The sequence below is a fragment of the Trichosurus vulpecula genome, chromosome 9 (genome assembly GCF_011100635.1).
Source record: "Trichosurus vulpecula isolate mTriVul1 chromosome 9, mTriVul1.pri, whole genome shotgun sequence".
NCBI classification, from domain to species: Eukaryota; Metazoa; Chordata; class Mammalia; order Diprotodontia; family Phalangeridae; genus Trichosurus; species Trichosurus vulpecula.
This window is the reverse complement of record NC_050581.1, coordinates 72,537,121-72,563,644: the sequence shown is the minus strand read 5'-3', so window position 1 is coordinate 72,563,644 and position 26,524 is coordinate 72,537,121. Positions and strand designations below refer to the sequence as shown.

Sequence of the window (26,524 nt, the reverse complement as noted above, 5' to 3'; positions counted from 1 at the left end):
CTCCCCCTAGCATAGCCGTTAACACCTCCCCTCAGCCAGCCCCATGACTCATCACACAGGAAGTTGTCTGCTTCCTGGAATGCTCCTTGGGCCTCCTGCCCCGGAAGAGCAAGCCACAGTGTCCAGAGGCTCAATGAGGTAAGCTGAGTCATTCAAAGAAAACAAAGGCCATTCTGGCTACACTCCACCCCTTGTTATAGGATACATAATCTAATCAGCCATGTATCCTAGAACATACATTGTGATCCAATTACAAAGGAAACTAAAACATATCATTCATTATAAAGCAAAACATATCATTTGGTGACATTCCTAAATATTGGTTTACGATTCAAATGTGATCCACCCCTAGGTCCCAGCAAGATAATCTCTTCAATCAATCATCCCCAAAATAATTATTAATAATTCAAATGTCCACCCCTAAATCCTTGTATCCATTACATAGGATCAATAATATCATAACAATAAAACAACACAGCAAGGATAACACAAAATAAGTAAACAGAACACTATCATCATTTCCACCCCCCTTGAACGATTGGGGCTCAAAATCTTGGGGTGAGGGGTGAAGGTCTCATTTTCCATAGCTTCTTCATGCTGAAATTGGATGTAGAGATGGCCCTGCCCCCAAAAAGTCCCATTCCAGAGGTCATTTCTTTAACAAGCTGGCAGGAATTCCAAGAATGCTACATGCTGAGGCAGTCACCGGAAAGTGCAAGGTGCTTAAGCCTGAAGGAAACAAAACTAGCAACAAGGTTAGCCAAAACAAAGGACAAAAAGAATAGACAAGTATGGACTATAATTCTTCAAATAAAATCATCTCAAGTTTGGTTGAGATTTCAGTTATGCAAAGATCCAACATCAGAGCCAAACTCAGGTGGGAAATGTTTCTTTTCAAAAGGAACATAATGAGGAAGCCAAGAGGATCCCACCCTAGATAGAGACTAAGATTGTCCTCCCAGCCTTTTCATCCGTTAATCACACAAGGTCACCTTCAGTCTGAGTGGCTTGTGGGCTTGCAGGAGCAGTTCTTATTTCCCTATTTCTCGTGTTATCAAGTCCTCTATACATTCTGTATAATTCATTGGTTGGAATTCCATCTATCATTTCAAAACCTACCCCTGCTCTCAATAAAGCAGTAAACATTTCTTTCCTTGTTACTCTCCTTTGGCACCAAGTTTGCTGGTTATTCACCCTTCTCTCTCGAGGAGATCTATCCCTTCCCCAGTCACCTAAGTCATGTAACTGTAAAATCTTATTTATCACTGTTGTAAGACGGCTCCCTACTTCTCCAAGTAATAAATTCAAAATTAGTTGTTTATAAGCAGGGGGAGCTGTCCTAATTATTAAATTCCTATGAGGCAGTCCCATTGGATCATTGTAATATTTGTCTGTAGTTCCTATCATAATGGCAGTCTTCATTACCTCCTCCTTTAGTCTCATGATACAATCTCTAAGTGAATACCAGGGTCTGTGCTCAGTGGGCCACATAGAATCAGTAGCATATCTCTTATTGCATCCCACAGCGGCTAATGCCAACAGAGTAGTCCTGCTATCACCATCTCCTTGCTGATGATGTTCCCTAAAAGCTTGTTGAACTAGAGGATCATGGCTGATACCTATGAATCTCATGCAGTCTGTCCTATCTACTGATATTCCACTGGCCCCTTGATCACTGAGTCTTACCATCCAAGATATCAATGGTTCTCCTATTCTTTGGCTGAATCTACTCAAAATATCTGTGACCTCTTGCGGTGAGAAATCTTCCTGAATTTCCCTTGTAACTGAATCTTCACCTCGGGTTTCTGTCTTCCTCCTTTGTATGGGTCGAGCCCTTGTCTGATCATTTAACCATCTCCTATTCTCTGTGTGAGGCACATCCTGAACCCCAGTAGTGTTTTGTGCCTCAGCCCCTAACATTGTCTCATTCTCTCCCCACTCACTTCCTCTGCCACCATGGCTAGGACGAAGCAGGCAGTCAGGCTCTTTCTGGGCTGGGTTGAAATGCACTCTGGGCTTTTTTGGTCTCCTGTTGCTCTTAGCCACATTAATAGAAAAGTTCTCATTTGAGTCAGTTTGGTCTCCTGCTATCTGAGATTCCCCTTCTTCCTGTGGGGTAGGAGTGCCCCCATGTCTTTCACTTAATCTCAATCTTTCGTATACTAGCCGGTAGGCTGATAACACTATCCAGCTTTGCCTAGATAGTGATGCCCCTGACTGAATCCCAACTTCTCGTAAACACTTTTCCAAATCCCTAGGATCTCCTCTCCGTAGCCTTGGTTCCCAGTTTTCACAGGGTCCAGCTTTTTTAGCCAATTCTTTTGCTAGGGAGGAATAAAATGGATCCTCCCATCCTGGGATATTCATCTCTTCCTCTGGAATTGTTCTGCTTCTAAATAGAGATCTTATACCTAGCGATCCCATCCTCGTCACCAAATGTATTAGGAGGGCAGAGTTTATAATCTCAAAGAGGATCATAAACATGTCTGAAACGTTCGGAACCGCCGGATATAAGAAACTCTCAAAGTAGAAGGCAGAAGAATCAAAACATTTATTTAGGCTCCACAGTAACCAACCCATGAACCAGCAACCCCATTTTGATATATTGATCAAAAGCTTCCAGGCCCAATAAGTACGCCTTGAAAGAGTAACCAGGAGGCTACAGAGAAGCATGATTGCGTAAAGCAAAATCATGTTTCCCCCTCTATGGTAATAAGATTACCCACTGGCCTGAAGTCTTTGTTCAGCTTTCTCCCGTAGGTCAGCTCTGCTACTGGCAGCTCCTGCTTCAGCTGTGGCTGTGGCTGTAACTGTAGCTGTAACTGTCGCTGTAACTGTCTCTGGCTCCAACCGGAAAAGGAAAAGAGGATCTTCAAGCTGTCCTCTCCCCTCTTATAGAGTTTTTGACATCATCAAGCACCGCCTGAACGACCAGGGCCGATTGGTTCTTGACTTGGCCCCTCCCCCTAGCATAGCCGTTAACACCTCCCCTCAGCCAGCCCCATGACTCATCACACAGGAAGTTGTCTGCTTCCTGGAATGCTCCTTGGGCCTCCTGCCCCGGAAGAGCAAGCCACAGTGTCCAGAGGCTCAATGAGGTAAGCTGAGTCATTCAAAGAAAACAAAGGCCATTCTGGCTACACTTGGGTACTTTACGAAACATTTCAGGGATATGGTTAGAAAGTAGGGAACTTTTGATTCGAGGATATGGGACTAAACCATAGGGGTTAGTCACATACACAGAAAATAACAACGTTTTCTTGTCAACAGATAGAGCCCCCTGTTACTAGGCAGATTTAGATTTAGGCAAGGTTCTCATTGTTGCTGGGCAGAAGTCAGCCACATCAATAAGACAAGTGAAAACATGATAAGTTGTATTGTGTGAGCACCAGTTGCAAGAAGGGGGGAGAAAAACAGAAATAAAAAACTGTATTTGCAGCTGACATTTAAGCAACATAAATGGATTTTAAAGTGCTATTAGAAAATAGTAAATGTTAGGGATGCTAAGATATTAGAAAAATGAATAGAAAAACTCCCAACCCAAGTAAACAATTCCAGGTGAAGAGCTGAGTTTGAGTCAAATCAATGGGCTTACTCATTTCCTTGGAATATGGGTTAAGAGAAGTGTGAGTGTGAAAATGTTTCTTAGTTTACTTCTCTGAAATGTACATAATTCAGTGGTGAACATTTCTAATGTTTGGTTTCATAACTGCTATACTATCATCTTCTAACATCATTATTTTTGTTATAAATGTTATATGTTATGTGTGGATTTTATTTTCAAAGAGTCCCTTTAAGAAGAAAATTGAAATGGAAAATCAGCACAGCTATATACATGAGATAGCAAGCTGGTCATTGTAGGGGTGAAAGTTAAAACAACACAAATTTGTTTTACTTTTATATCTAATTTTGTTAATTGGGTGACAAATTTTTATGCATTTTATTTCAGAGAGAGTTTTGTTCAGGGGCAATGTGTAGAACTGCAGAATAGTATGAATTATTGTCAGCTTTGATCTGTGCAAACATTTGTTCATGTATTTGGCTATCTAATACAATACATATATTTAATATAATCATATATAAAAGGTCAGGGATGGCAGATGTCCTTGAGATAGTTTTTCAAATGGAGAGATGCTGGGTGGGCATCTCTTACAGAGTGGATCCCATACAGATGACCAGCTAAGAACATTAACCAGACTTATTAATCTGTCCATTTTTCATTTCCCCCTCAAATCTGGGTGAACAATAGAAACAGGTTCTATAGCTTGTGCATATTGACTATCCCTCTCCTAGACTTAATCTTATTATATAGATTGAATTACACTGAAATCAGTATTACCTGGTAAAAAACCAAATGTTAAATAATAAAAAAAAACAAACATGCAGTAAAACTTCATTATTTTGGACTCTACTAATGCACACTTTGGAATAATTCACACAGTTGCAAGTCTAAAATTTATCTTTTCTTAGCAAATACCTTTTTGGAATTTATAGCATAGGTAGTTTTATAGGAAGACTATTTAAAAAAAATTAGAACAAATTATTTCTGAACAGCCACTGGAATGTTTCAAAGAGAATGAATTCCAATGACTTGCTTTCTTGTTTGGAGTGAGCTCATGTGCCTTTGGGTAAGTGGTTTTGTTGATCTGGGCCTTAATATCCCCATCTGAAAAATGAAGAACTTGACTTGAATGATCCTTAGGGTCCTTTCAGGCTCTAACTTGATATTATTTTAATACTACTAATAAAATTCACATTTATGTAGCATCTTAAGGCTTACAGAGTATCTTCTTCAAAATACCCTAGCATTAGAATTATTAGATAGGCAGGGCAGGCAAGTATTTATTTATTAAGCTGTGTTGGCAATCAAAATGGGCTCTTAGCATTTAGTTCAACCAAGTGCCCTTGAAGAGTTTGGCCTTTATTTCCTTGATTAAATTAGGAGTCCTTGATGACCTCCTTGCCTTATATGGGTTTGAGTGACATGTTTGTGACATCAGAGGCTTTTAGACTACGTGGGTTTAAGTCACCTCTTTTGTGACGATTTTAGGTCACGTGGCTGAGTAGCATGTGTGACTCACCCTTGAACCTGAGAAAGATATAAAACCAGGGGTTGGCTTTCTCTTTTTTGGAGCTCTGACCCACAGCAGTGGTGGCGTGTGACTCTGGGCCAGCTGTTGTTATGAGCTCCCGGGCTGGACTCAGATGTTGGTAACTATGAATTGTATTAGGTCTGTCTGACGATGTTTGTAACTTGTTTGTATTTGCGCTGAAGTTCAGGGTGCTGGCTTTTTCCCCTGAACTAAGTGAATGGTATTTGTATGCTGAATTAAAGTAAGATTGTTAATGCCTTAATGTTGCTTTCCTTAGTAAAGCAGATCAAAAGAACCTGGGCTTTTGCAGCATTCTGTGAGCTGGTTGTTGTTGATTTTACACCTCCACAGCGGCTGCTAGCCGGATTGTTGAAACATAAGTACTTACTATGTTCCAGGCAGCATGCTAAATGTGAGGGATAAAAATGCAAGCAAAAAAAGTCCCTGCCCTTAAGGAGTTTCTGTTTTAATGGGGAAAGATAACACACTGATGGCAGTAGAAAAATGGGGCTGTGGGGGTGGAGTATAGAAATGAGGGTATGTTGTTGAAGTATAGAAAGTCAGAAGCAAAGCTGGGAGGAGAATTAAATGGGCTGCTCTGGGCTACTCCACAAAATGGAGTCCCCAAGAGAAACTTACTAATAGGAGGAGTAGGCAGGAAGGGCAGGTGTAGGGTGGGAAGGCCACAGGTTTAGATAGATGTTCCAGGTGAGGAGACCCTACACACTGAGGGAGGTTCCAAGTGTGAGACTGCAGCTGAGGAATGGTGTTTATATTGGAAGCATAGCCATAGGGGAATATTATCCTAATTTTCTATAAGAAGAGACTAAGGCTCAAAGAATTGCTTGTGGCTCCATAGCTGCTGGTGTGGGAGTCAGGTTGTGAACCCCCAACTCTTTATTATTTCAACTATAACATTCTAGTCATCTAGAATATCTATTACCTAATCAAATAGAAATAATATAAGTGAATTATGACATTAAAATATTACTAAATACTAATTAAAAATTAAAAAAACCTTGTGAATCAAGAAAGGCCTTGTTTGATTTGAATTTCTCTATTAGTGATTTGGAATATTCTTTCTTGGCTGTTAAGTTTATACTCTCTGTCTCTTGCTCTGTCTCTCTCTGTATATATATTATATGTATGCATATATATAATAATTTTTTTTCTTTTTGAAAAATCTGTTCAGATGCTTTGACCACTTATCTGTGGGGGAATGGCTTTTGGTCATATACACAAGGTGTCTCAGAAGTCTTAGTGCAGTTTTAGAAACATTTTGCTGAGACTGCAGCTGTTAGAGCAGTTCAGATTGCTAGAAAACAGTGTACATTTCTGCTTACGACTGAAAAAAATGACAAGAGCTACCAACATCAGGTAAATTAATTCAATATATGGGGTGGCTCCTGTGCTATCATTGACCCTTGTAGGGTTGACTTTAGGGACAGGATGTCTGCTGCCTTTTGTGGAAGAGAAAGCCAGACAGTTCTTATATAACTGAGAAAAAGGAGTCCACTGATTTTGATTTGAGCATATACCAAAGGAAAATAGATTCTCTCTTTGTTAAGGAAAATGTCCCAAATTTAAGTATTTCTGTCAAAATGTAGATTTTATCTATAGCCATTAGAGAAAACTATAAAGAAGACCCTTGTTAGTAGTCAGCACAACTGTTTTGATTGGATAACCTTTAGAACATTATATGAATCATCAGATTGGGCTTCTTGTGTTTTAACCCCTGAGAGTTGAACTGGAAGCAAGGAAGTTGTAGATAAGATTTTATTTCAGTGTAAGGCAAAACCTACCAATAACTAGAGCTGTCTAAAAATCAGTAAGTAAATAAAACGGAGTGGAATGTTCTAGAGATCTTAAAGCAAAGGTAGAATATTGTAGGAGCAATTCTTTAGGTCAGGGGCTGGATTAGATGGCCTTTGAGGGCCTTTCTAGCTTTGTTATTCTGAGGTCTGTTTAGAGGACACAGTTCCTATATTTCACAGCAAAGCTGATAGCCAAACGTTAAAACTTGGGTATAGTATAAATTACCTTGATGGATACAGTAAAAACAGTGAATACCAATGATATTATGCAAACATAGATGAAATTATTTTAGTTACTTAGAGAGTAATTAAATACAATATATACTGCTCCTTCAAAATGACAGTTGCCTGCTAAGGTGGAAACAGGAAATCCATTAACTTCATAATTTTTTTTTAAAATTTAAATTCTCTCCTGATTCTTCTGTCACTTTAAGTTCTGAACACAGAAGAACTAATTTACTGCTGCATTAACTCAGTGATATCACCCTCTTGTTACCAAAGTGGTTTCTAATGACTACCCTTGAGAGCACTTGGAAGCTTTTAAAAGTTTTTATGTTAATTTTTTTCATGGCTCATACTTTAGGAAGAAAAATTAAAAATAGCATCCAAAATCTTTTAGTAATATCTTCAATGTGAAAAAGAGTAACTGTTGGTCATAGAAACTCAAATGATACCATTCTGTATCACCTTTTAGTATAAATAAGAAGCTCCTGAAATATGTATTATCTACCACATCATTGAAATTTGCAGAGTAAGCAATTCTTCATCTTCATGTAAAACATATCAACTCATTTGCCTGGTCTTGGCATTTCTATCTTTACCATTTATTGTTCATACCTGTCCCTTTCTTTTTACTCACAAAGCTTATAACCTTAGTTCAGGTCTTCATCACCTCTCACTTGCACTTTTGCAATAATCTCCTCGTTGGACTCCTTGCTTTAAGCTTTTCCTTTCCCTCCTCTTGAATTCATTCTTCACATATCTGCCAATTGTTTTTGTAGGGTATAAATCTGACTATGTCCTTTTTCTACTCAGTAAATTCCAGTGGTTCCCTATTACCTCTAGGATCAAGTAGAAATTTATCTGTGTGGCACTTAAAGCCCTTCATTACCTGGCCCCATGCTACCTTTTCAGCCTTATTATTCATGACTCCTTTTCATACCATTTACAGTTGAGCCAGACGGGCCTTCTTGCTGCTGCTCCTCACACTCTGCACTCACCTTTGCATTGGTTGTCCCTTTATGCTTGGGATGCACTTTCTTTTCCCCTTTGTCTCTCAAAATGCCTACTTTTCTATCATTCAGCTCAAGCTTTACCTTCTGTGCGAAACTTTTTCTAGTTCTATCCTTCCGTATCACCTTATATATATATATCTGTATGTACCTGTATGTGTACATGTTATCTCCCTTGGCTAGACTGGAAGGGCAGGAGCCAGCTGGCACTGTGCCCTTCATACCCTAAGTCCTTAATAAATGCTTGTTTGCTTGATAAGTGTAGGAATGGGACTTCAATGTGGATGTCATTGGGGGAGCATTTGGATCTCCTTTTACCACGTTGTAAGGAAGTATGTTGGTTTTAAAACGTGTTTCTCAGTATACAGGGTGGGTATAATTTGAATATTTCCCAATGTAGTAGGCATGCTAGAAATATATACAAAGCACCCTAGAAATAATAGCAACTGAGAAAGTCTAGAGTGTCTGTTTTCAAATTTAGAAACTGGTATTTAGATAAAAAAGAGATTATTTTAAGTGACATGCCTTTGGAGTGAAAGCTCTTTGTCTAAACAAAATGCTGACCTGAGGGTCAGCATGGAAAGGAGGAAGAGTCCTGGGTTTGGTTCAGATCCTGTCTCTTGTGTTTATTACCTTGTATGACTTTGGGTAAGTCAATTCTTCTGTTAGGGCCTGTGTTTGCTTCTTTATAACATTAGGATGTTGGACTAAAGTCTCTAAGATTCCATCCAGCTGTAAAGCCAAGTAGCAACTTTCAAATTGTCATGAGTGTTACAACAGTATATAAACTGAGAGGGCAGTATGACCCGGATTTGAAGCCCAGAAGATGCAAATTCAAGTCCCACCTTTGAACCATACCAGCTTTGTGGACCTGGAAATCACTTAACCTCTCAGTTCTCTAGGCTAGAGTTGTCAAATACACTGCAGCATTCCCAGTAGGAACCAGATTAAAATGTTATTGGGAAATATTTAACAAATTAATAAAACTACAATAGAACATAGATAATGTTGATGTCAGTCAATCAGTCAATAAACATTTAAGCATCTGCTACTTGCCAGGCACTGTACTGAGCAAGTCTGTGGTTTTCCAAATCAATATGCTGCCAGCAGGGATCCCTATGTGCAGTTTAGTGGCTCCATTTGTATTTGTTTGATGCCACTGCCCTAGGCAATTCTCTAAGGCTATAAATTATAGATCAACTGGTGACCTGCATTGGCAGAGAAAATTTCCTTACTTGGGAGTGCCCTAGACTAATGAAATCACAGGTCCAGGCCCTATGCTAGTTCCTCAATAGTTGAGAGCTAAAATGTATAGCGTCATAGAGTATCAGTTAGAAGAAACCTCAGAGGTCCCATGCCTGAACATCAAATATGTCTGCAATATTTCTGACAAGTGGTCAGCAAGCCTTTAATTGAAGACTTCCAGTTATGGAAAAACCATCACCTTCCAAGATAGCCCATTCCCCTTGGGACAGTTCTAATTATTAGGAAATTCTTATATGCAGCCAAATTCTGTCTTTTGGACCCAAACAAAACAAGTTTCATCTCCTTTCAAAACAACAGCCTTTTAAATACTTAAAGATAACCATTATGATCCCCTTATGTCTCCTTGTCTCCCTAGTTCCTTCAACTAATCCTCATGTGGCATGTTGTGAGTTCCTTGGTCATCCTGGGTACCTTCCACTGGCTGATCTCTTGCTTATCAACATTATTTCTAAAATAGAGTGTTCAGAATGGAATACAGTATTCCATGTACAACCCAACCAGAACAGAGTTTACTAGGACTAAAATCTCCCTAGTTTTGGATGCTGCCTCTATTGAATGTAAGCTAAGATTTTATTAGCTATCACTTGTTCATTTTTACCTGGAAATCTTAAGTCTTTTTAATTTTGACATGCTTTCCATCTTCACTATATTCCTCCAAAACCAGCACGTCTTTCTACAGTATTTCTGTAAATTGCCAGATGATTCTCTCAATCACCCATCCTTAAGCCTTGGGGAGCAGGGGAGATGTAATCTTATAATAATTTATATAATATTTATGTTGCTACCCTTAGTAATATTTCATCAGTTTTGTTCTCCTCCAACCATTGTAGATTTTAATTCCTTCTTATCTGCCTTTCTTGTCCATGTTTTGCCTTAAAAGAGGCTTCTGCTTTTTTTTAGATTCACTGTAGTGCCTTTCCTTTTCACTAGACAATCAACTTGCCTCCTTTTCTGACCATACATGTTCTCATAGAACCAATTCTTACATAGAACCAATTCTTATTTATCTTATGTGACAAAATTAAATAAGAAGTATGGTTAAGTATCTCCAGTATTGTGTTGGCTTATTGGTCACTGGACAGAGATCATACAGTGAGAGTAACAATATTTATATTGATATTAGTAGGATTTCCTGAAACTTTGTGTTTCTAATATTTTCTGGCCTCTTTTCTTTAATAATGAAGATATTTTATTAAGTTGCATAGCAGAAAAAGACAGGAATTTTAGATTAAGAATCCCATGTCATTTAAAAGCCAATATAAAAAAGAAATAAAGTCAAATTATGGCACTGGTAGACTTCCTGTCTTTTCTCATATTCTTCTGCTAACTCTTGAATTACCCTTGTCCTCTCTCCTTGACTACCTTTTGTTATAAACAGATTGAAAGTACAGCTCATCAGCATATTTTTTCTGTGTTGCAAGATAGTAAATCAGAAGAAAGGCTACTCTCCTTTGTGGTTTCATAATAAAACATTCTTGGTAGTCTTTAATGATTTTTAAAAGTCAAGACCCCATGTCTTTCATGAGGCGAAAGGGAATGATGGTAAAGCTTCCCACTTTTTGAACATGGAACGAATTCTGTCAAAGGACTGAAAGAATACCTTGTTTCTCTTGTCAAGGGAAAAAAAGAAGTACAGTAGCTCATAGAGATGTGAAGGGAATTGGCTTTTAAATACTTTTTCAGTGAAAACTGTGTGTGTGGCGGTCTCTGTAACCTTCTAGTAATAATTAGCAAGTTGGATGTACTTGGGACCCAGATCAACTTCAAAGGAATGTGACACTAGAGAGTACTAGATTGAAAATAAGGCTGCTTATCACTGTTACATGCTACATGTGACTATGGAAGAGTAATAGAATAAAGGTAAAGGGTAATATACCATTTGTCTATATGTCTGGTGCAAACCACTAACTTCTCAAAATGTGTATAGTACCATGGCAATACCTGGCCCTTCCTCTGATACATATCATGAATAGCATCATATTCATTAAATGAAGGGAACAAGTCAGTTTTAATTTATATTTTTGGAGGGGGGAAGGGAAGGAAATTGGGGTTAAGTGACTTGCCCAAAGTCACACAGCTAGTAAGTGTGTCAAGTGTCTGAGGCCAGATTTGAACTCAGGTTCTCCTGACTCCAGGGCCAGTGCTCTACTCACTGCGCCACTAGCTGCCCCACAAGTCAGTTTTAAAGTCCTTTCCTCCCTGAATATTTTCTAAACAGTATTTACATGGAACTTAGGAAAAATTTACATCTAAACAGTTGATGAACTTGCTTGAATATAAACGTTTATTCCTTTTCTCTTCATAGCAGCTCAAGGAAAGGCATATTGAATAATGTAATGAGCAAGGCTGCTGTGGGTAGTGTCATGATGATCTGAGTCAGAGAATATGAGAATTAGAAAGAACCTTAGCTACCATTAACTACCATCTATATATGACATATAACATACAAGTGGTGGTCTAGATTCTGCTTTAAGACCTCCAGAGAACCCACTACCTCTCAAGGAAGCCCATTCTTCTTTTGCATAGCTCAAATTATTAGGAAGTTTTTCCTGACATCAAGCCTAAATGTGACTCTTCTGCAACTTCTACCCATTGCTCCCAGTTCTGGCCCCTGAGGCTAAGAGAAAAAGTCTAATCTTTCTTTCACATGAAAATTCCTCAAATGCTAGAATATAGCTATCATGACCTCCACTGTCCCCCTATACCACCCCCATCCCCCACCTTCTCCTGGCTAAACTTCCTTATTTCCATTAATTGATCTTCGTATGACATGGACTCAAAGCCCCTTCACTGCCCTCTTACCCTCTTTCCTCCAGGTGTCCATTCTCCAATTTATTGATGCCCCTGGTGCTCAAAGTTAAAAACAACAGTCCAGATGGCATCTGACAAGGATAGAGCATAGTGAAACTTATCACTTCCACCCTGTTCCTTGAGGCTCTTTGTGTATCCTAAGATCACATTATGTTTTTTGACTGCCACATCATACAACTATTTCATATTGAGCTTGCAATCTACTAAAACCCGAAGATCTTTTTCAGAACAATTGCATCTAATCATACTCCTTAATCTTGTACTTGTGAAGTTGATTGTTTGTACCCAAATCTAAGACCTGACATTTATCGCTATTGGATTTCATTTTATTAGAAACTAGACTGTCACAATCCCTTTGGATCTTAGCTCTGTCATTTCATGTTTTTAATATTCTTATTAACTCTGTCATCTGCATGCCAGCTATCCTCTCATCTAAGTTATTGATAAATATGTTAAAAAGCACAGGACCAAACAGAAATTCCTAGGGCTACTTCACCAGAGACCCGTTGCCCCTTGGACATCGACCATTTGGCCATCCAACCAGTCTTGAATCCATATGATCATATTACTGATTAATCTGTATCTTTCTTTCTTCCCCACAAGAATGCCAAGATATGCCATGATCAAAAGCTTTGCCAAATATCTGGATAAAACTATAGTAATAGCATTCCTCTCATTTCCCTTCTCTGGTAACTTGTCAGAAAAGGAAATGTGATTAATCTGGCAAAATGGCTATTGATTAAGCTGTGCTGGCTCTTTGTAATCACTGCCTCCCATTTTAGGTGTTCAGCAACCATCTCTTTAATAAACTTTTCAAGAATTTTCTCAGTTTTAAAAAGCATTTTGTATTAATCTGCCATTCTATAGTAATCAGACTTTATTTTCTTCCCTTTTTTGAAAGTCAGGACCTCTGCTCTTTTCTCAACTTGTGACACCTCTCTCATTTGTGACGATCTTTCAATTATCACTGACAGTGAGTGGCTCAGCAGCCATATCTGCCAGACGTTTTTCCCCGTAGCAACAGCATGTGTAGTTCGTCTGAGCCAGGTGACTTGAATCATCGAGGGAGACTAGGTGCTCTCTCACTATCTTTGTTTACCTTGGATACCAACTCTGTCATTTTTGTTCTGTCCTTTTCGCTGTAAAGGTCATTTCTCCTTTGATGGTCTGTTGTTGGTGCTTAGGAGAAGCAAAAAAAATGGCACAAATTTGGAATCTTTGGTTAGAATATTGGAGAAAGGCTGAAGGCTATACGTTTGTACACATGCAGCTGCAGACATCATTTGGGAAGTTCTGTTCTATTCTCTATGATTAAAAAAAAAACACCATAAAATTTGTTAACAAAAGTTCTGTTGAGCTTTCAGCAAAACAACTTTTTTGAAAGCTGCCAACTCCAGAGATTTTATCTGGTTGCTGTGTTTAGTTTGTGCCATTAAGATTCTAAAAATGTCCTTTTTCAAAAAAAGTTAGTTATATAATAGCTGAGTGATCATGTGCTGCCTGATGTCATATTCGGCTTTGGAACATCTTGTGAGGAAAAGCTCTTTGTTAACACACAACAAACTTTTTGCTCAGGGGCCTGGTATATTCATTAGGTTTAGACAGAGATATTTAACATAGATGAAACAGACGCATCAGTGGTAAAGATGGAGGTTCAGTTGAAGTAGGAATTTTCAGTTTTACAAATAATCTGATAATGATACTTCTATACTTTTAATTCTAGGTTTCTAAAGCTCTTTACATTCAAGTCGGCCTCATTTTACTGAGGTAATGAATTAGGAATTAGGGAAAATTTCTTGTTTTAGAAGTGTGCAAATGAAGTCAGTAGCTCAGACATTCTTTTTTCTAGTCTGCTAATTTAATGATAAAAATAAAAAATTGTTATCCTGCCCTGCATGTAAGGAAATTTGATAGTGGTTTTTATTCCCTGAATTTCTTCCTCCATGTTTTGGACTATTTATGGTATGATAAAATACAATAGGGTTTGTAAAGTTCTCACACCTTTAAATTTTTATTTATAATTTAATTAAAGCAAATGTAGTTCTTTCTTCACCTTACCAGCACACGTGTCTGTTACACACTGTTACATGCTGAGCTGTTACTCAGCTCTTCAGGAAATTTGGGTTAAAAGAAGGGTGGCAAGGATAGCAGTTCTAATTGTATGTAATGTCTAAGTCTGTTTTATATCACTTCCTCCCTTTTCTGCCAGTGGCTGTGATATCAAGGATACAGAAAGAGAGAGTGAATAAGCATGAGAGCAGCAACATTTCCTTTAAAAGTTCTCTATAGTACACTTTGTAAAGGTACACATACTTCTTTAAGGCTTCCCAGGCTAACTTCTCCTCCATAGTATTAGGTTTATTTTTCAATGAACAATTAGGCCCCTGTTGTTGCTTTTCTCTTGATCAAAATCCAAAGGGGCTTGGGAGTACCCCTAGAAAGCTGTAAGGCTTGAGAACCTCTTTCTTCAATTTTGTAAGTGCTGCTTCTCCACTACAGACTACCTTTTGCAGCTGGCTATGTTGTCCCTAGTACCGGATAAGAGCCAGAGATCGGCAAAAGCTGCAGGTGCAGTAACTTAGAATTGCTCAGGATTTTCTCCCTTTTCTGCACGGCAAACATTATAAACAAATGGACACTGATACTTCCCCTGGTTTTCTCATTAGGGATTAGGGATTGTGAAACCTTGGGTTGGAATCCTTAGTGATATAATAACACCAAATAATATATGTCCTATTAGAAATAATATCCTCTACGGGGAATGTTAATATGAATAAGCCAGACCTTTCAAGAGCTCATTAATACATAACTGACTTGAACATTTTTAGCCTAACAATACTTTCTTTAGTGCATCAGAAAAGAAATATAAAATGTATATGTCCTTTCACAAAAGAACCAAATTTGTGGTCTGTAGTAGCATAGCCAAAAAGTTTAATATTTAGGAACAACCATTTAAAATTGCTGAAAATCAATAAGTTGGACAAAAGAAATTCTTTATAGCTGAGTACATTTAGGAAGTGGAACTCTTTCAAACATTTCCCTTCCTCTCCTTTCTTTTCTAAGTCTATGGTATTTTGCAAGGTACTATAGTGATTTATTGGGTTGCAGAGATTTTTGAAGATGCAACTACCATTTCAGTATGTGACAAGTGCAGCCACTGAAAGTTGTGTCATTGGCAGCTTATTTATTTATTTATTTTAAAATTTGGACCCTTCCACCACCACACTGAGAGAGATAACAATGGCGCTCATTGTGTGAGCAATGCAGCTGCTGAAATTTGACTAGATCCAACCAAAGAAAACAGAAGCAGGTGGGTCAACAACATGACCCTTTCATTCCCAGACGTATCAATGTGCAGCGAGGGCCTAAGGGATCGCCATGCTGAGATGATGTGGCAGCTTCAGCCCCAACTTGAAAAACAAGCCTACAGCAAGCCTATGTCAGCTTCACAGAGTTGAGGATTTGGATTTCATTTATAAGAGACCCTGAATGTTTCAGACTTAATAGCATTTGCTGTCACTTGTTAAACCTGAATAGGCCTAAAGAAGTCCAGATTACATTCATAAAAAGGCAGAAGTGCATAGGTATCCCTTTACCTTGTACATTTGCATTTCTCCTGGTGAAATTTTTATTTTTCTTTCTCTCCTGTATCCTCTTTTTCTGTCATTTAGATCAGTCTCCTGGTTTTTCCACTTAGTTTTTCTTTGGTGTCATTCAAATTTTGTCTTAAAAATTCTGTTCTTTGCATTTGTGAAAAGTTAGGTGGCAACTTGAAAGAGAGATGAGCTGTTGGGTAATTTATTCCTCCTTAAAGCCAAGGTGGAAACTTTGCTAAGTTTTAAGAAATGTCCCTTTGCCTATGTAATTCTATCATTGGTGATATTTACGTCCTTTTTTGAGCCTATAACATATTTTAGTTCAGAGTTTGATAGAGGCTATTAGGTTGGAAATGTGAACAACTGTTCCTAACAGTTTGCAATTATGGGAAATGGGAGCCATTTGCAAGAATTTGGTTGATGAATCATAATCTTGCTTTCTACTCTCAGTTTACAATGTCATCTTGAGATATAATACAATCCATTCCTCACCTTCAACCTTTGATCTGTACTTGGAATTTAGATATTTTACTAAAACATGATAAATTTTATTTGTCTATATGTGTCACTTTGGACAAGTCAATTCACTTCTGGGACTCAGTTTCTTCATCTATAAATGTGGAGGTTTAATAAGATAATCTTTGAGGGCCCTTTTTGTCCAAGATTTTATGATTCTGTGATTCTTTTAGCTTGAAGGCAAAGGCAAGGGACTATGCCATGATTATATTTGTCTGCACCCTCTTCTGTGCCTCACACAGTGCTCTGTATAATACATACTTAATGGTTGTTGAATGGATGAATGGCTCCAATAATTAAAGTTACTTAAGAGTCACTATCATACAAAATATTTATTTTACATTTTATATGATAACTTTTGGTCATGAAATTAAAATTTTTTTTTGCAGAGAAAATGATTGTAGGGGGCAGGTAGGTGGCACAGTGAATAGAGCACTGGACCTGGAGTCAGGAGGACCTGAGTTCAAATTTGGCCTCAGACACTTGGCACACTTACTAGCTGTGTGACCTTGGGCAAGTCACTTAACCCCAATTGCCCTGCCTTCTCCCCTCCCCCAAAAAAAGATTGTAAAGTGTTTTCAAATTTGTTAGAGGAAGAAAGTAAATATTGACCTACTTACAAATCAACAATATAGGAATTTTAATAAAGTTGTCATCCCCCCCCAGGCGATTCAGGTTAAGTGACTTGCCTAGGGTCACACAGCTAGTAAGTGTTAAGTGTCCGAGGCTGGAGTTGAACTGAGGTCCTCCTGACTCCATGGCCAGTGCTTTATCCACTGTGCCATGTAGCTGCCCCATAAATTTGTTTTTTTAAAAAAAGGCTTTGAATCTCTACATAAAAAGGTGATTAAAAGTCTCTTTGTTGAATAAGTGGTTAAAATAAACTTTCCTAAAATCTTAAGCAAAGGTGTATAGTTTCTCCTTCCCATACATTTTCCTCCCTATATGGTTGTCAGAGGGCCATGAGGAAATATGTCAGTATGCTAAGTGGGTGCTCTCTGGGCGTTTTGGAGCTGTGCATTGTTGGAGATGCATGGGATGAGAAAGTATGTATAGACAGGTTGTGATCTTTATATTTGGAGGCAGTGTCCTCATTGATGAGATCACAGACCTGTTGGAGTTTAGGGAAAAATTGGAAGAAAGGAAAGACAGTATTAAGTCATCTGTAAGTAAATATTAGGAGTAAAAATCTGACCCTCTTCAAAAGGCAGTTTTTAAGGAATGGAATTGTTTGATCAATGGGTAAAATAAGTATCCCTGAACATATTTTGAATTGATCACCTTCTTTCAGATGCAGTCATATTTGCACAAGATTGTTGTGGGAAAAGCATTTTATAACTTATCTAGCTCCATAGGAATATGAGCTATTATTCTGTGCAAAAATAGACATCTTAATAGTGTATCTAGCTAATGAATTCTCTAAGAATCTATAGTCCTTTCATTCACTAAATGCCATTTGTTTCTGCACTAGAAGGCAGTGTCTAAGATATTTCCTCTCCCACTTGTTCTGGCTTTTTCTTTTCAAGTTATAGCTTGCCATCTTTGTTTTTAATTCTTCCTTCTCCTTTTCCTTCTTTTGCAGCTTACTGTGATTGCCATCTGTTTAAAACAGCTATGAGAGCTCTCTCCCAGCAGCACTTTACCATTGTTGACTGTCTTTTTGCTTGTCAGTCAGACATTCTTCCTCCTTTGCACTTGCATCATCGAGACATCTCCTTTTCAGGCACCCTTCAGACTTGATTATACTTCTGGAATCATACCCAAGTGGTAGTGCCAGGGTTTGAACGTGTAGCTTCAGAACGAGTAGCACAGGTGCAGATCCTACTGACATTCCTTTTGAAGCAAGCTAAGCACCCAGAAGACTCAAAGACTTTAGGTTTCTTTATATTATGATCTTTAATGCTGATTGGAATATGTAAGGAAGAAACAAAACATGATTTTGTTTGGGTCACTGTGTTCTTAGGTAGTTTTTTGTTAATGACCAGATAAAGAGAAACACTAATTATTTGTGTTGCCTGTTATCACAAGTGATATTACTGACCATGGAAGGCACATTAGAAAATGTAAAGTCTTGGAGTCTCTTCACAGATCAAGCACGTATAGGATCTGTCTGAGAGGGAAGACAGTAATTTCCATATGAAAACATCCATAACAGTGGGATTCTTGTGGAGGCTGAGGCTAACAAGATATACTACCACTTTGCTGCCAGTTAGACCAATAACTACTATTTGTTGCTCCCTTTAGTAACAATTAACCTTTCACATTCGGCATTAGGCGTTGCTTTTCTGATGCAGCTGCTTTTATAACAATATTATTCACTTCTCACCAAAGCAGGACTAATTTTGAAACCAAGGCTTTCAGAAAACCAAAAGATACATGCATGGACGTAGAATGGAGATTCTTTTAGAAGTTCCTTGAGTTTAATCTGTAAAGTATAGGTCAGTTTTGTAGCTCTAATTTAAATAACTTAATTAAAAATAAATTCTACTCAAACGCAAATTTTCTAATGTGATAGTTATACACAGAAATGTTTCACCACTAGCTCCTAAAGTCTCTGTCTTTTCCAAAGTCAGAGTGAAATTATAGTAAAAATTAAATAGAAACAGATGAAAACTGCATTAAAAGAAATAAACATAGTATGCTAAGCTATTACTGAAATGGTTGTACATCCTTATTTATATCCTAAAGGAGCCTCATGTTGCTCTAAGGAAACAAGTATTACCAAGATGAAGAATATATAGTTATTGTGACCTTAAGTGGTAAATAGATCAATAATGTAGCTCTGTATTTTGTATGTAGTAATATTAAAGATGGAATATTACTTTTACCATTATCACCCACATTCTCTAGGAGCAAACACAAATATTTGCTTCTAGGAAGAAACTTCTAGGATTTACACACAAACACAAGTCTTTAATAATTAGAAAAATGTTCAGTTTCAAATTCTCTCCCTCTCTTTACCCCTCCAGCCCTCCTTACCCGTTGAAAAGGCAAGAAATAACACAAACACCAATCTTTATGAATATTTGGCCCCAAGGAAAAGATACAAAAAGGAGGGGGGAGAAGAGACAAATTTATTTAGCTTATTTAAGGTTTAGTACAGTTTATATTTTAGATCTTCTTCCTCATTTTTCTTTAGGTAATGCTGCTACAACTACATGAGGATTTTGTTCTTTTAAGGCCTTTGAACTTGATCAGGGACCAATCAATCAATTAGCAAGCATTTATGTTTATTGTGAGGCATTCTGCTAGGTGCTGAAGATACATCCCTAGAGTAACTTTCCTTCTTTTAGTTTTAGAGGGACACATTTATTTACTTACTTACTTTAGAAAACTTCCTTTCACCATTCTCCTACTTACTCAATTCATATAGTCCTTGCTCTCAAGTAGACAAAAGGCACAATTATATAATTGAATTAATTCCTTATAAGTCTGTGTTAAAGACACTTTTACCAGAATTGTCATTTGTCCTTCGTTCTCTATGGACATGGACCATGACATCATGGCGATAATGCCATGACATCAAGTAAATTGGACTACATGAGGATTTTGTTCTTTTAAGGCCTTTGAACTTGATCAGGGACCAATCAATCAATTAGCAAGCATTTATGTTTATTGTGAGGCATTCTGCTAGGTGCTGAAGATACATCCCTAGAGTAACTTTCCTTCTTTTAGTTTTAGAGGGACACATTTATTTACTTACTTACTTTAGAAAACTTCCTTTCACCATTCTCCTACTTACTCAATTCATATAGTCCTTGCTCTCAAGTAGACAAAAGGCACAATTATATAATTGAATTAATTCCTTATAAGTCTGTGTTAAAGACACTTTTACCAGAATTGTCATTTGTCCTTCGTTCTCTATGGACATGGACCATGACATCATGGCGATAATGCCATGACATCAAGTAAATTGGATTTAAATGAGGAGGGGCTGTGCAAAGTTGCCAGCCTCACTGTCTTCTTCTGAGCCATCTGGATCCAGTGGTAGGATATAGATCAGGATGACTGGAGATACCCCAGGATGCAGTGGGAGACCTGGGCCTTTTTAAGCTAAGGTCTTTAACCATCTCAGTTTGGCTGAGGCAACATCCATCCAGTGATTAAGGCCAGGTAAGAAATGAAGCAGAGAATGGCCTCTTTTACCTAGTCAAAAAAAAATCAATCTGGGAGGAGAAGACCCTCAGGGTTTCTGGCCAAAACAGAAACAATTGCTATTTACATTCACTCTGAGCCAATCATAGCCCAAATAATGACCAAGTAGGGCTTGGCCTACGACCTGTTGTTGGTCAATCAATGAAACTCAGAGTGCTTTGGATTTAAGACTGGTCCTTAAAAAAATATTCAGATATCAAAATTTATGTTCCTTTGGTCTGAGCACTGGTAGGTAAGGGTATGATACTCTATATGAATAGAGAAAAAAACAAAACGAAAACTTAAGTTGATTAATGAATGAAGTGAGGGACTCTGAGGTGGAACTGAGGAGGATACAGTTCAGGCCCATCTAGTTAAAGGGCATTGAGATGGAGTGCCTTGTATGATGACATCTTGAGGAAGGTAATGATTGAGCTACGTGTTGAAGGAATCTAGGTATTCTAAGAGATGGAAATGAAGGGGAGTGCATTATAGGCATTGGGGATAGCCCGTGCAAAGACATGGAGGTGGAAGAGGGTATAATGTGTGAGAAACAACAACAAGGCCAATTTGACTAGATTATAGAGACTGTTGTGGTCTAGGGGTGCTAGGAACCCTGAAATACAAGGGTACAGGGCAGGGGGTGGGGCTGCCTTGAAAGAATCTGACCACTCAAGCCTTCTCTCAGTCCAAGAAGCAAGTTTATTGTAATACCAGTAGAAGTGGGCCAGACTCATAGCGAGTCTCTGGTATTTGTGACGCCAATATAGGTAGGCCAGATTTTAAGAATCTGAGCATTTGATGAGTATAAGATGGATATTTTTACACAGAAAAACTGGATGGGATCTAAGAGTGTCAAGTAGCTGTCAGTAGGTAACTGAGAAAGGGGCCTGGATGGGATTAAAAGTATCACATAAGCAAATTAAGTAATCTTGATGGGCTGGGGTGGGCCAGATGCCTCAGGTGAATGCCAGAGATCTAGGCTGCTGAAAGTTCAGGGTTTTTCCTTTTAGGGATTCAGATCTCAAAGACATGGTCTTTTCCTTTTAGGGGTTCAGGTCCCATGACCCCATCAGTGTGAACAAGAATAATGTGTGATAAGGCAGGAAAGGTTGGATGGAGGTTGTGAAGGATGTGAAATGCCAAACAGGAGTTAGTATTTTCTCATGGGGTCAATGAACTTAAAAAACATTTTTATAACTATGCTCTAAATATAAAGCAGGACAGCATAAACTAATATACATTAAAGCTATGACAACTTGCTTGCTCCCAAACTGTTACTGTATGCACAGTATCTGAGGGGAATTTTTCCCTTCTTTTATTTTGAGAGACACATTTATTAACCTAATTGCTTAAGGAATGCCCTCTTCCCCTCCCACCTCCATCCACCCACTCATTCATTTCATAGTTATAGGGAACTCTTGGTGTGGAGCAATTAATTTATAATTTATAATTTTATTGGGTGTCCTGGTCCATTGAGACATTAAATGACTTAGGGTCCACTTGTCCAGCAAAGGCTGGACTTGAACGTTCTTCCTAACCCTAAGCCTGGCTCTCTGTTCCTCTCTCAGGAATCTTCATATTAATTAGCCTGGTTTGACAGAATTACAGATTACCGTCATTAGCACCTTAATTTTCTTTGAAATGCACTTTGGCTTTTAAAAAAACAAAACTTTTCCTTTATTTCTCTTTTTGTGATCATTTTAGGATGGGAATTTCAGCTCCTGGAAACAGGATTTTTGGGGATATTCTTGTGCCCTCTCTGGACTTTTTCTCGACTACCCAAACATACCCCAACATCCAGCATTGTTATATGGGGATTTCGATGGCTTATCTTCCGAATTATGATTGGCGCAGTAAGTAGAACATTTATACACTTCATTTTGGAAAACCTTTCAGTGCTACCTTCAAACAAACAATCCTCTGAACCATGAAAATTAGAATTAGCAATTTTATTCAATCCTTTGTGAAAGAGAAACTCGATTTTTCATGATCCTTTTTGGTGGTAGGGGGATCCATCATTATCCCTGTGTAGAATTTGTAGCCTGGTAATACAGAATCTTATTGACTCTATCTTCTTACTAAATTTGTATGGAAGTCTTTATTACCAAGTATTACAGTCAATCATCCTTCTTATTTTAGAGGCCACCAGCTTCACCATTAGATCGCTTATGTATTTTCATTTTGTCTTGTTTTCTTTGGGAGGGCATTTCCTGTACTTGTCAATTATGCCATTAGATGGTTGTTATTTGGTTATTATTCCATTTTTGTTCAAGCTAGGATTTGAATCTCCTCTGCCTTCCTCCCTACCCCAAATAAACCCTGTCCATTGGAATCTTGTGAGTTTCTTTCACTGTTAGGCTTTCCTTCAGTTTTTATTTCACATGGGCCCCTGCTACTTTTGAAATCCTTTAAACCAAAGTATTTATTTTTTCTTTGGAAATCTATCCATATGTGTACTCTCTGTGTAATATAAAGAGATCTTTAAGGACACATTTAAGAATATCATTTTTGTTTGTCATTCAAAACTCAGCTGAAATGCCACCAGGAGACTTTTCCTTAGTGCTCTCCATCCCCAAATGATCCAAGACAATTCATTGAATTCCTTATGTTTTCTTTTCCTTTTTTAGGCTTCTCTTCCTGATATTGGAGATCAAATTTTTCATTCAATTCTGGTCTTCTTAGGAAAACTTGAAATCCTTCTATTTCATTGAATGACCATTTCTTCTGTTGGAGTATTATGCTTAATTTTGTTAGATAGGTGATTCTTGGGTGTAGTCCTAGCTCCTTTGCTTCCTGTAATGTCATGTTCCATGAGCTCTGATCCTTTAATATTGCAGCTACTAAATCCTGTGCAATCCTCATTGTGGTTCCCTGATATTTGAATTGTTTCTTTCTGGCCACTTGGCAGTATTTTTTCCTTGGCCTGATAGTTCTATAATTTGGCTATTATGTTCCTTGGAGTTTTAATTTTGGGATCTCTTTCCTGAGGTGATCGGTGGATTCTTTCAATGCCTATTTTGCCCTCTGGTTCCAGGATATCAGCACAGTTTTCTTTGATAATTTCTTGAAAGATGCTGTCGAGGTACTTCTTTTGATTATAGCTTTCCCAATGATTGTCTCTCCTGGATCTGTTTTCCAGGTCAGTTGTTTTTCCAGTGAGGTATTTTACATTTTTTTACATTCAATTTTTTCATTCTTTTGAATTTGTTTGGTTGATTCTTGATGTCTCGTAGAGTCATTAGCTTTCCCAGATACCTTTTGTACTTCCTTTCCCGTCTGATCAGTCGTACTTTTTAAGGAGTTGTTTTCTTCAGTGAATTTTTGTATCTTCTTTTCCATTTGGCCAATTCTATTTTTTAAGCAGTTGTATTCATTTTCCAAGCTGTTGACTCTTATTTCATAATTCTCTTGCATCACTCTCATTTCTTTTTCCAATTTTTCTTCTACCTCTTTTACATGATTTTTTAAGCTCTTCTATGAGTTCTTTCTGGGTTTGAGACCACTTCTCATTTTTCTTTGGGGTTTTGCCCATTGATGTTTTGACATTTGTTGTCCTCCTTCTGAGTTTGTGTCTTGATCTTCCCTGTCACTGTAATAATTTTCTGTGGTCAGATTCTTTTTTTGTTGTTTTTTGCTCATCTATTTTTGGACTTTTTCCTTTCTTTTAAATTTAAGCTCTGTTCCTGGTATGGAAGAGGCACCATCTCAGGCTTCTTGTGCTAGAGGCTATAGGTCCTGGGTGTTTACCAGGTGCTGCACTGATGTTGCCCTGAGGCCCATGGAGGACCCTAGTGTTTGGTGCTACGCTGAGGTGGTGGGGCGGGGGTTGCTACTGGAGGCTTTAGGCATCTGGCAGCTTACATAGTGCTGAGCTGGTGACATAGGGGTGATGTCTGACATGTGCTGAGGCAAGTGAGGTATTTCTGCATTTCCCTGGGGCTACGCTGAAGCTCTGGGCGGTCTGGCCCTGGAGCCTGCCTGTTTGCCCAGGGCTGTGCTGAAACATGTGACAATGCTGAAGCATGTGGGGGATCTTCCATGTTTATTGGGCTAAAGATTATTTCACCCCATCTTTTTGCTCTGTTTGGGGGTGCTATTTTATAATTGTTTGGAGGTGAACATGGGAGAGTTAGGGCAGTTTACTATTCATTCTGTCATTGTGCCTCCTCAGCTGATGGACTTTTATTAATCCTTGTGTTTTTAAACAAGGATACTTTTTGAGCTAATTTGATCTCTTATTCATACAATTTCAGGCAGTATAATAGTGAAGTATAAGACATTTACTAAATATTTGGGAGGCTGATTGACTTTGTCAGAGGTATTCTAGGGGCATTCTTTAGGTGTGGGTTGGACACAAGATCCCTCCCAGCTCTTAAATTATAGAATTTCTTTGAAGATACTTTTGGTTAAAGGTATACCAAGGAGACTCAGTATAACAGTCTTTGGAAAATTTGTCTCCGGTGTCAGTTCTCACAATTTGTTCCTGGGTTTTTTTTTAGTTTCTTCTCTTCTATTTATGAACCCGCACATTTTCTAAAAGTTGCGTTTCCCCCCCTACAATGGCCGTGATGGTAGTGAGAGTTTCTTTGAGAGTCAGGTGTGGGAATGGTGAGCGAGCAGGTTCTATTTACATCTATGGGTTGTTAGTATACTGGGGTTCTTCTTAAATCACACATACATGCAGAAGCTGACAGTTTGAAGGAAACTCGGAAGCCATTTAGCCTAATCTGTATACCTGAACAACAATCCCTTCTGCAGCAGCCCCACCAAGGGATAGTCATCCAGTCTGTGCTCATCACTGCTGTACCTACCATTCCCATACATAACTTCCATGGGAACTCTCATTGCTTTTGTTTAAAAAAAAAATCAGCAACTTTTAAAGAATGTGTGGGTTTGGAAGCAGTAGAAAAAATTGGGGCCTGGGGGTTGGAAGGAACTAACTTCTTCCTGAGATAGCCCATTACACTTTTGGATAACTCTAACAATTAAAGTATATTTCCTTATAAGCCTAAATTTTTTCTCTCTATCTGCCCTCTATTTCTATTTCCTTAAGAGAACAAACATAGCAAGTGTAATCCTTTTCCATGTAAAAGCCCTTCAGTTACATGGATAGCTTTCATGTCCCCTCTCTCCTCTGCAAGCTAAATATCCCTAATTCCTACAATTGATTTTCATATAGCATGAGCTTAAGTCCTTTCACTATCCTGGTCACCCTCTTTCAGACATTTTCCATCTTAGTAGTGTCCTTCCTAAAATGTGGCTTCTAGAACAAGCACAATTATCTAAATGCCATCATCAGTGTGATAGTTTTACCACTTTTCCTTATTCTGGATACTCTACCTTTCCTGATATGCCCTACACTTGCATTAGTGTTTTTGGCTGCCATTAACATTCACATTCATCTTAGAGTCCAGTAAAACCCACAGTGTTGTTCAGATATACTGCTCTTTGGTCTCTTCTCCCTCATCTTGTGAAGTTAATTTTTTTGAACCCAAGTATTAAGATGTATTGTTTTTGAATTTCATCCTGTTTCGTTTGACCTACATGGGCTCATTCTTCTTGAATATTTGATTCTTCTCAAAGAATCACTCATAACACTGAATACAAGGCCTTATAGATAGTAAATATTTACTATGCCCTTTTTGAAAGAGACACAGATTTTGACCTAGTTCTTGCCCTCTTTGAGCTCTCAAATAAAGAGATCTCTCTCTCTCTCTCTCTCTCTCTCTCTCTCTTCTCTCTCTCTCTCTCTCTCTCTCACACACACACACACACACACACACACTCACACACACACACACACACTCACACACGCACACACTCAAGCATCCTTGCTTAACAAGGCAGGGTAGCATTTTAGTAGCACCCCTTCTTGAATTTTAAGTATTGACTGATTTTTTTTTGAGGTTAGAACTAATACCATTTACTGAGTATATAGTCACTAAATTTTTGTCTTTTTCCCCCACTTAATAGTATTTTATTTTTTTCCAGTTATATGTAAAGATCATTTTCAACGTGCACTTTTATAATATTTTAAGTTCCAAATTTTTCTCCCTCAG

General features: G+C 38.2%; 1 protein-coding gene across 1 annotated transcript in view; it reads left to right on the top strand.

The window, feature by feature from the left end:
• LMF1 (lipase maturation factor 1) overlaps positions 1 to 26,524 on the top strand; it is a 737,441-nt gene that overhangs the window by 239,647 nt on the left and 471,270 nt on the right. The window contains exon 4 of the mRNA XM_036739038.1: positions 22,170 to 22,318. Coding sequence (XP_036594933.1) covers positions 22,170 to 22,318 — 149 coding nt within the window. The remainder of the gene's footprint in view (positions 1 to 22,169; positions 22,319 to 26,524) is intronic.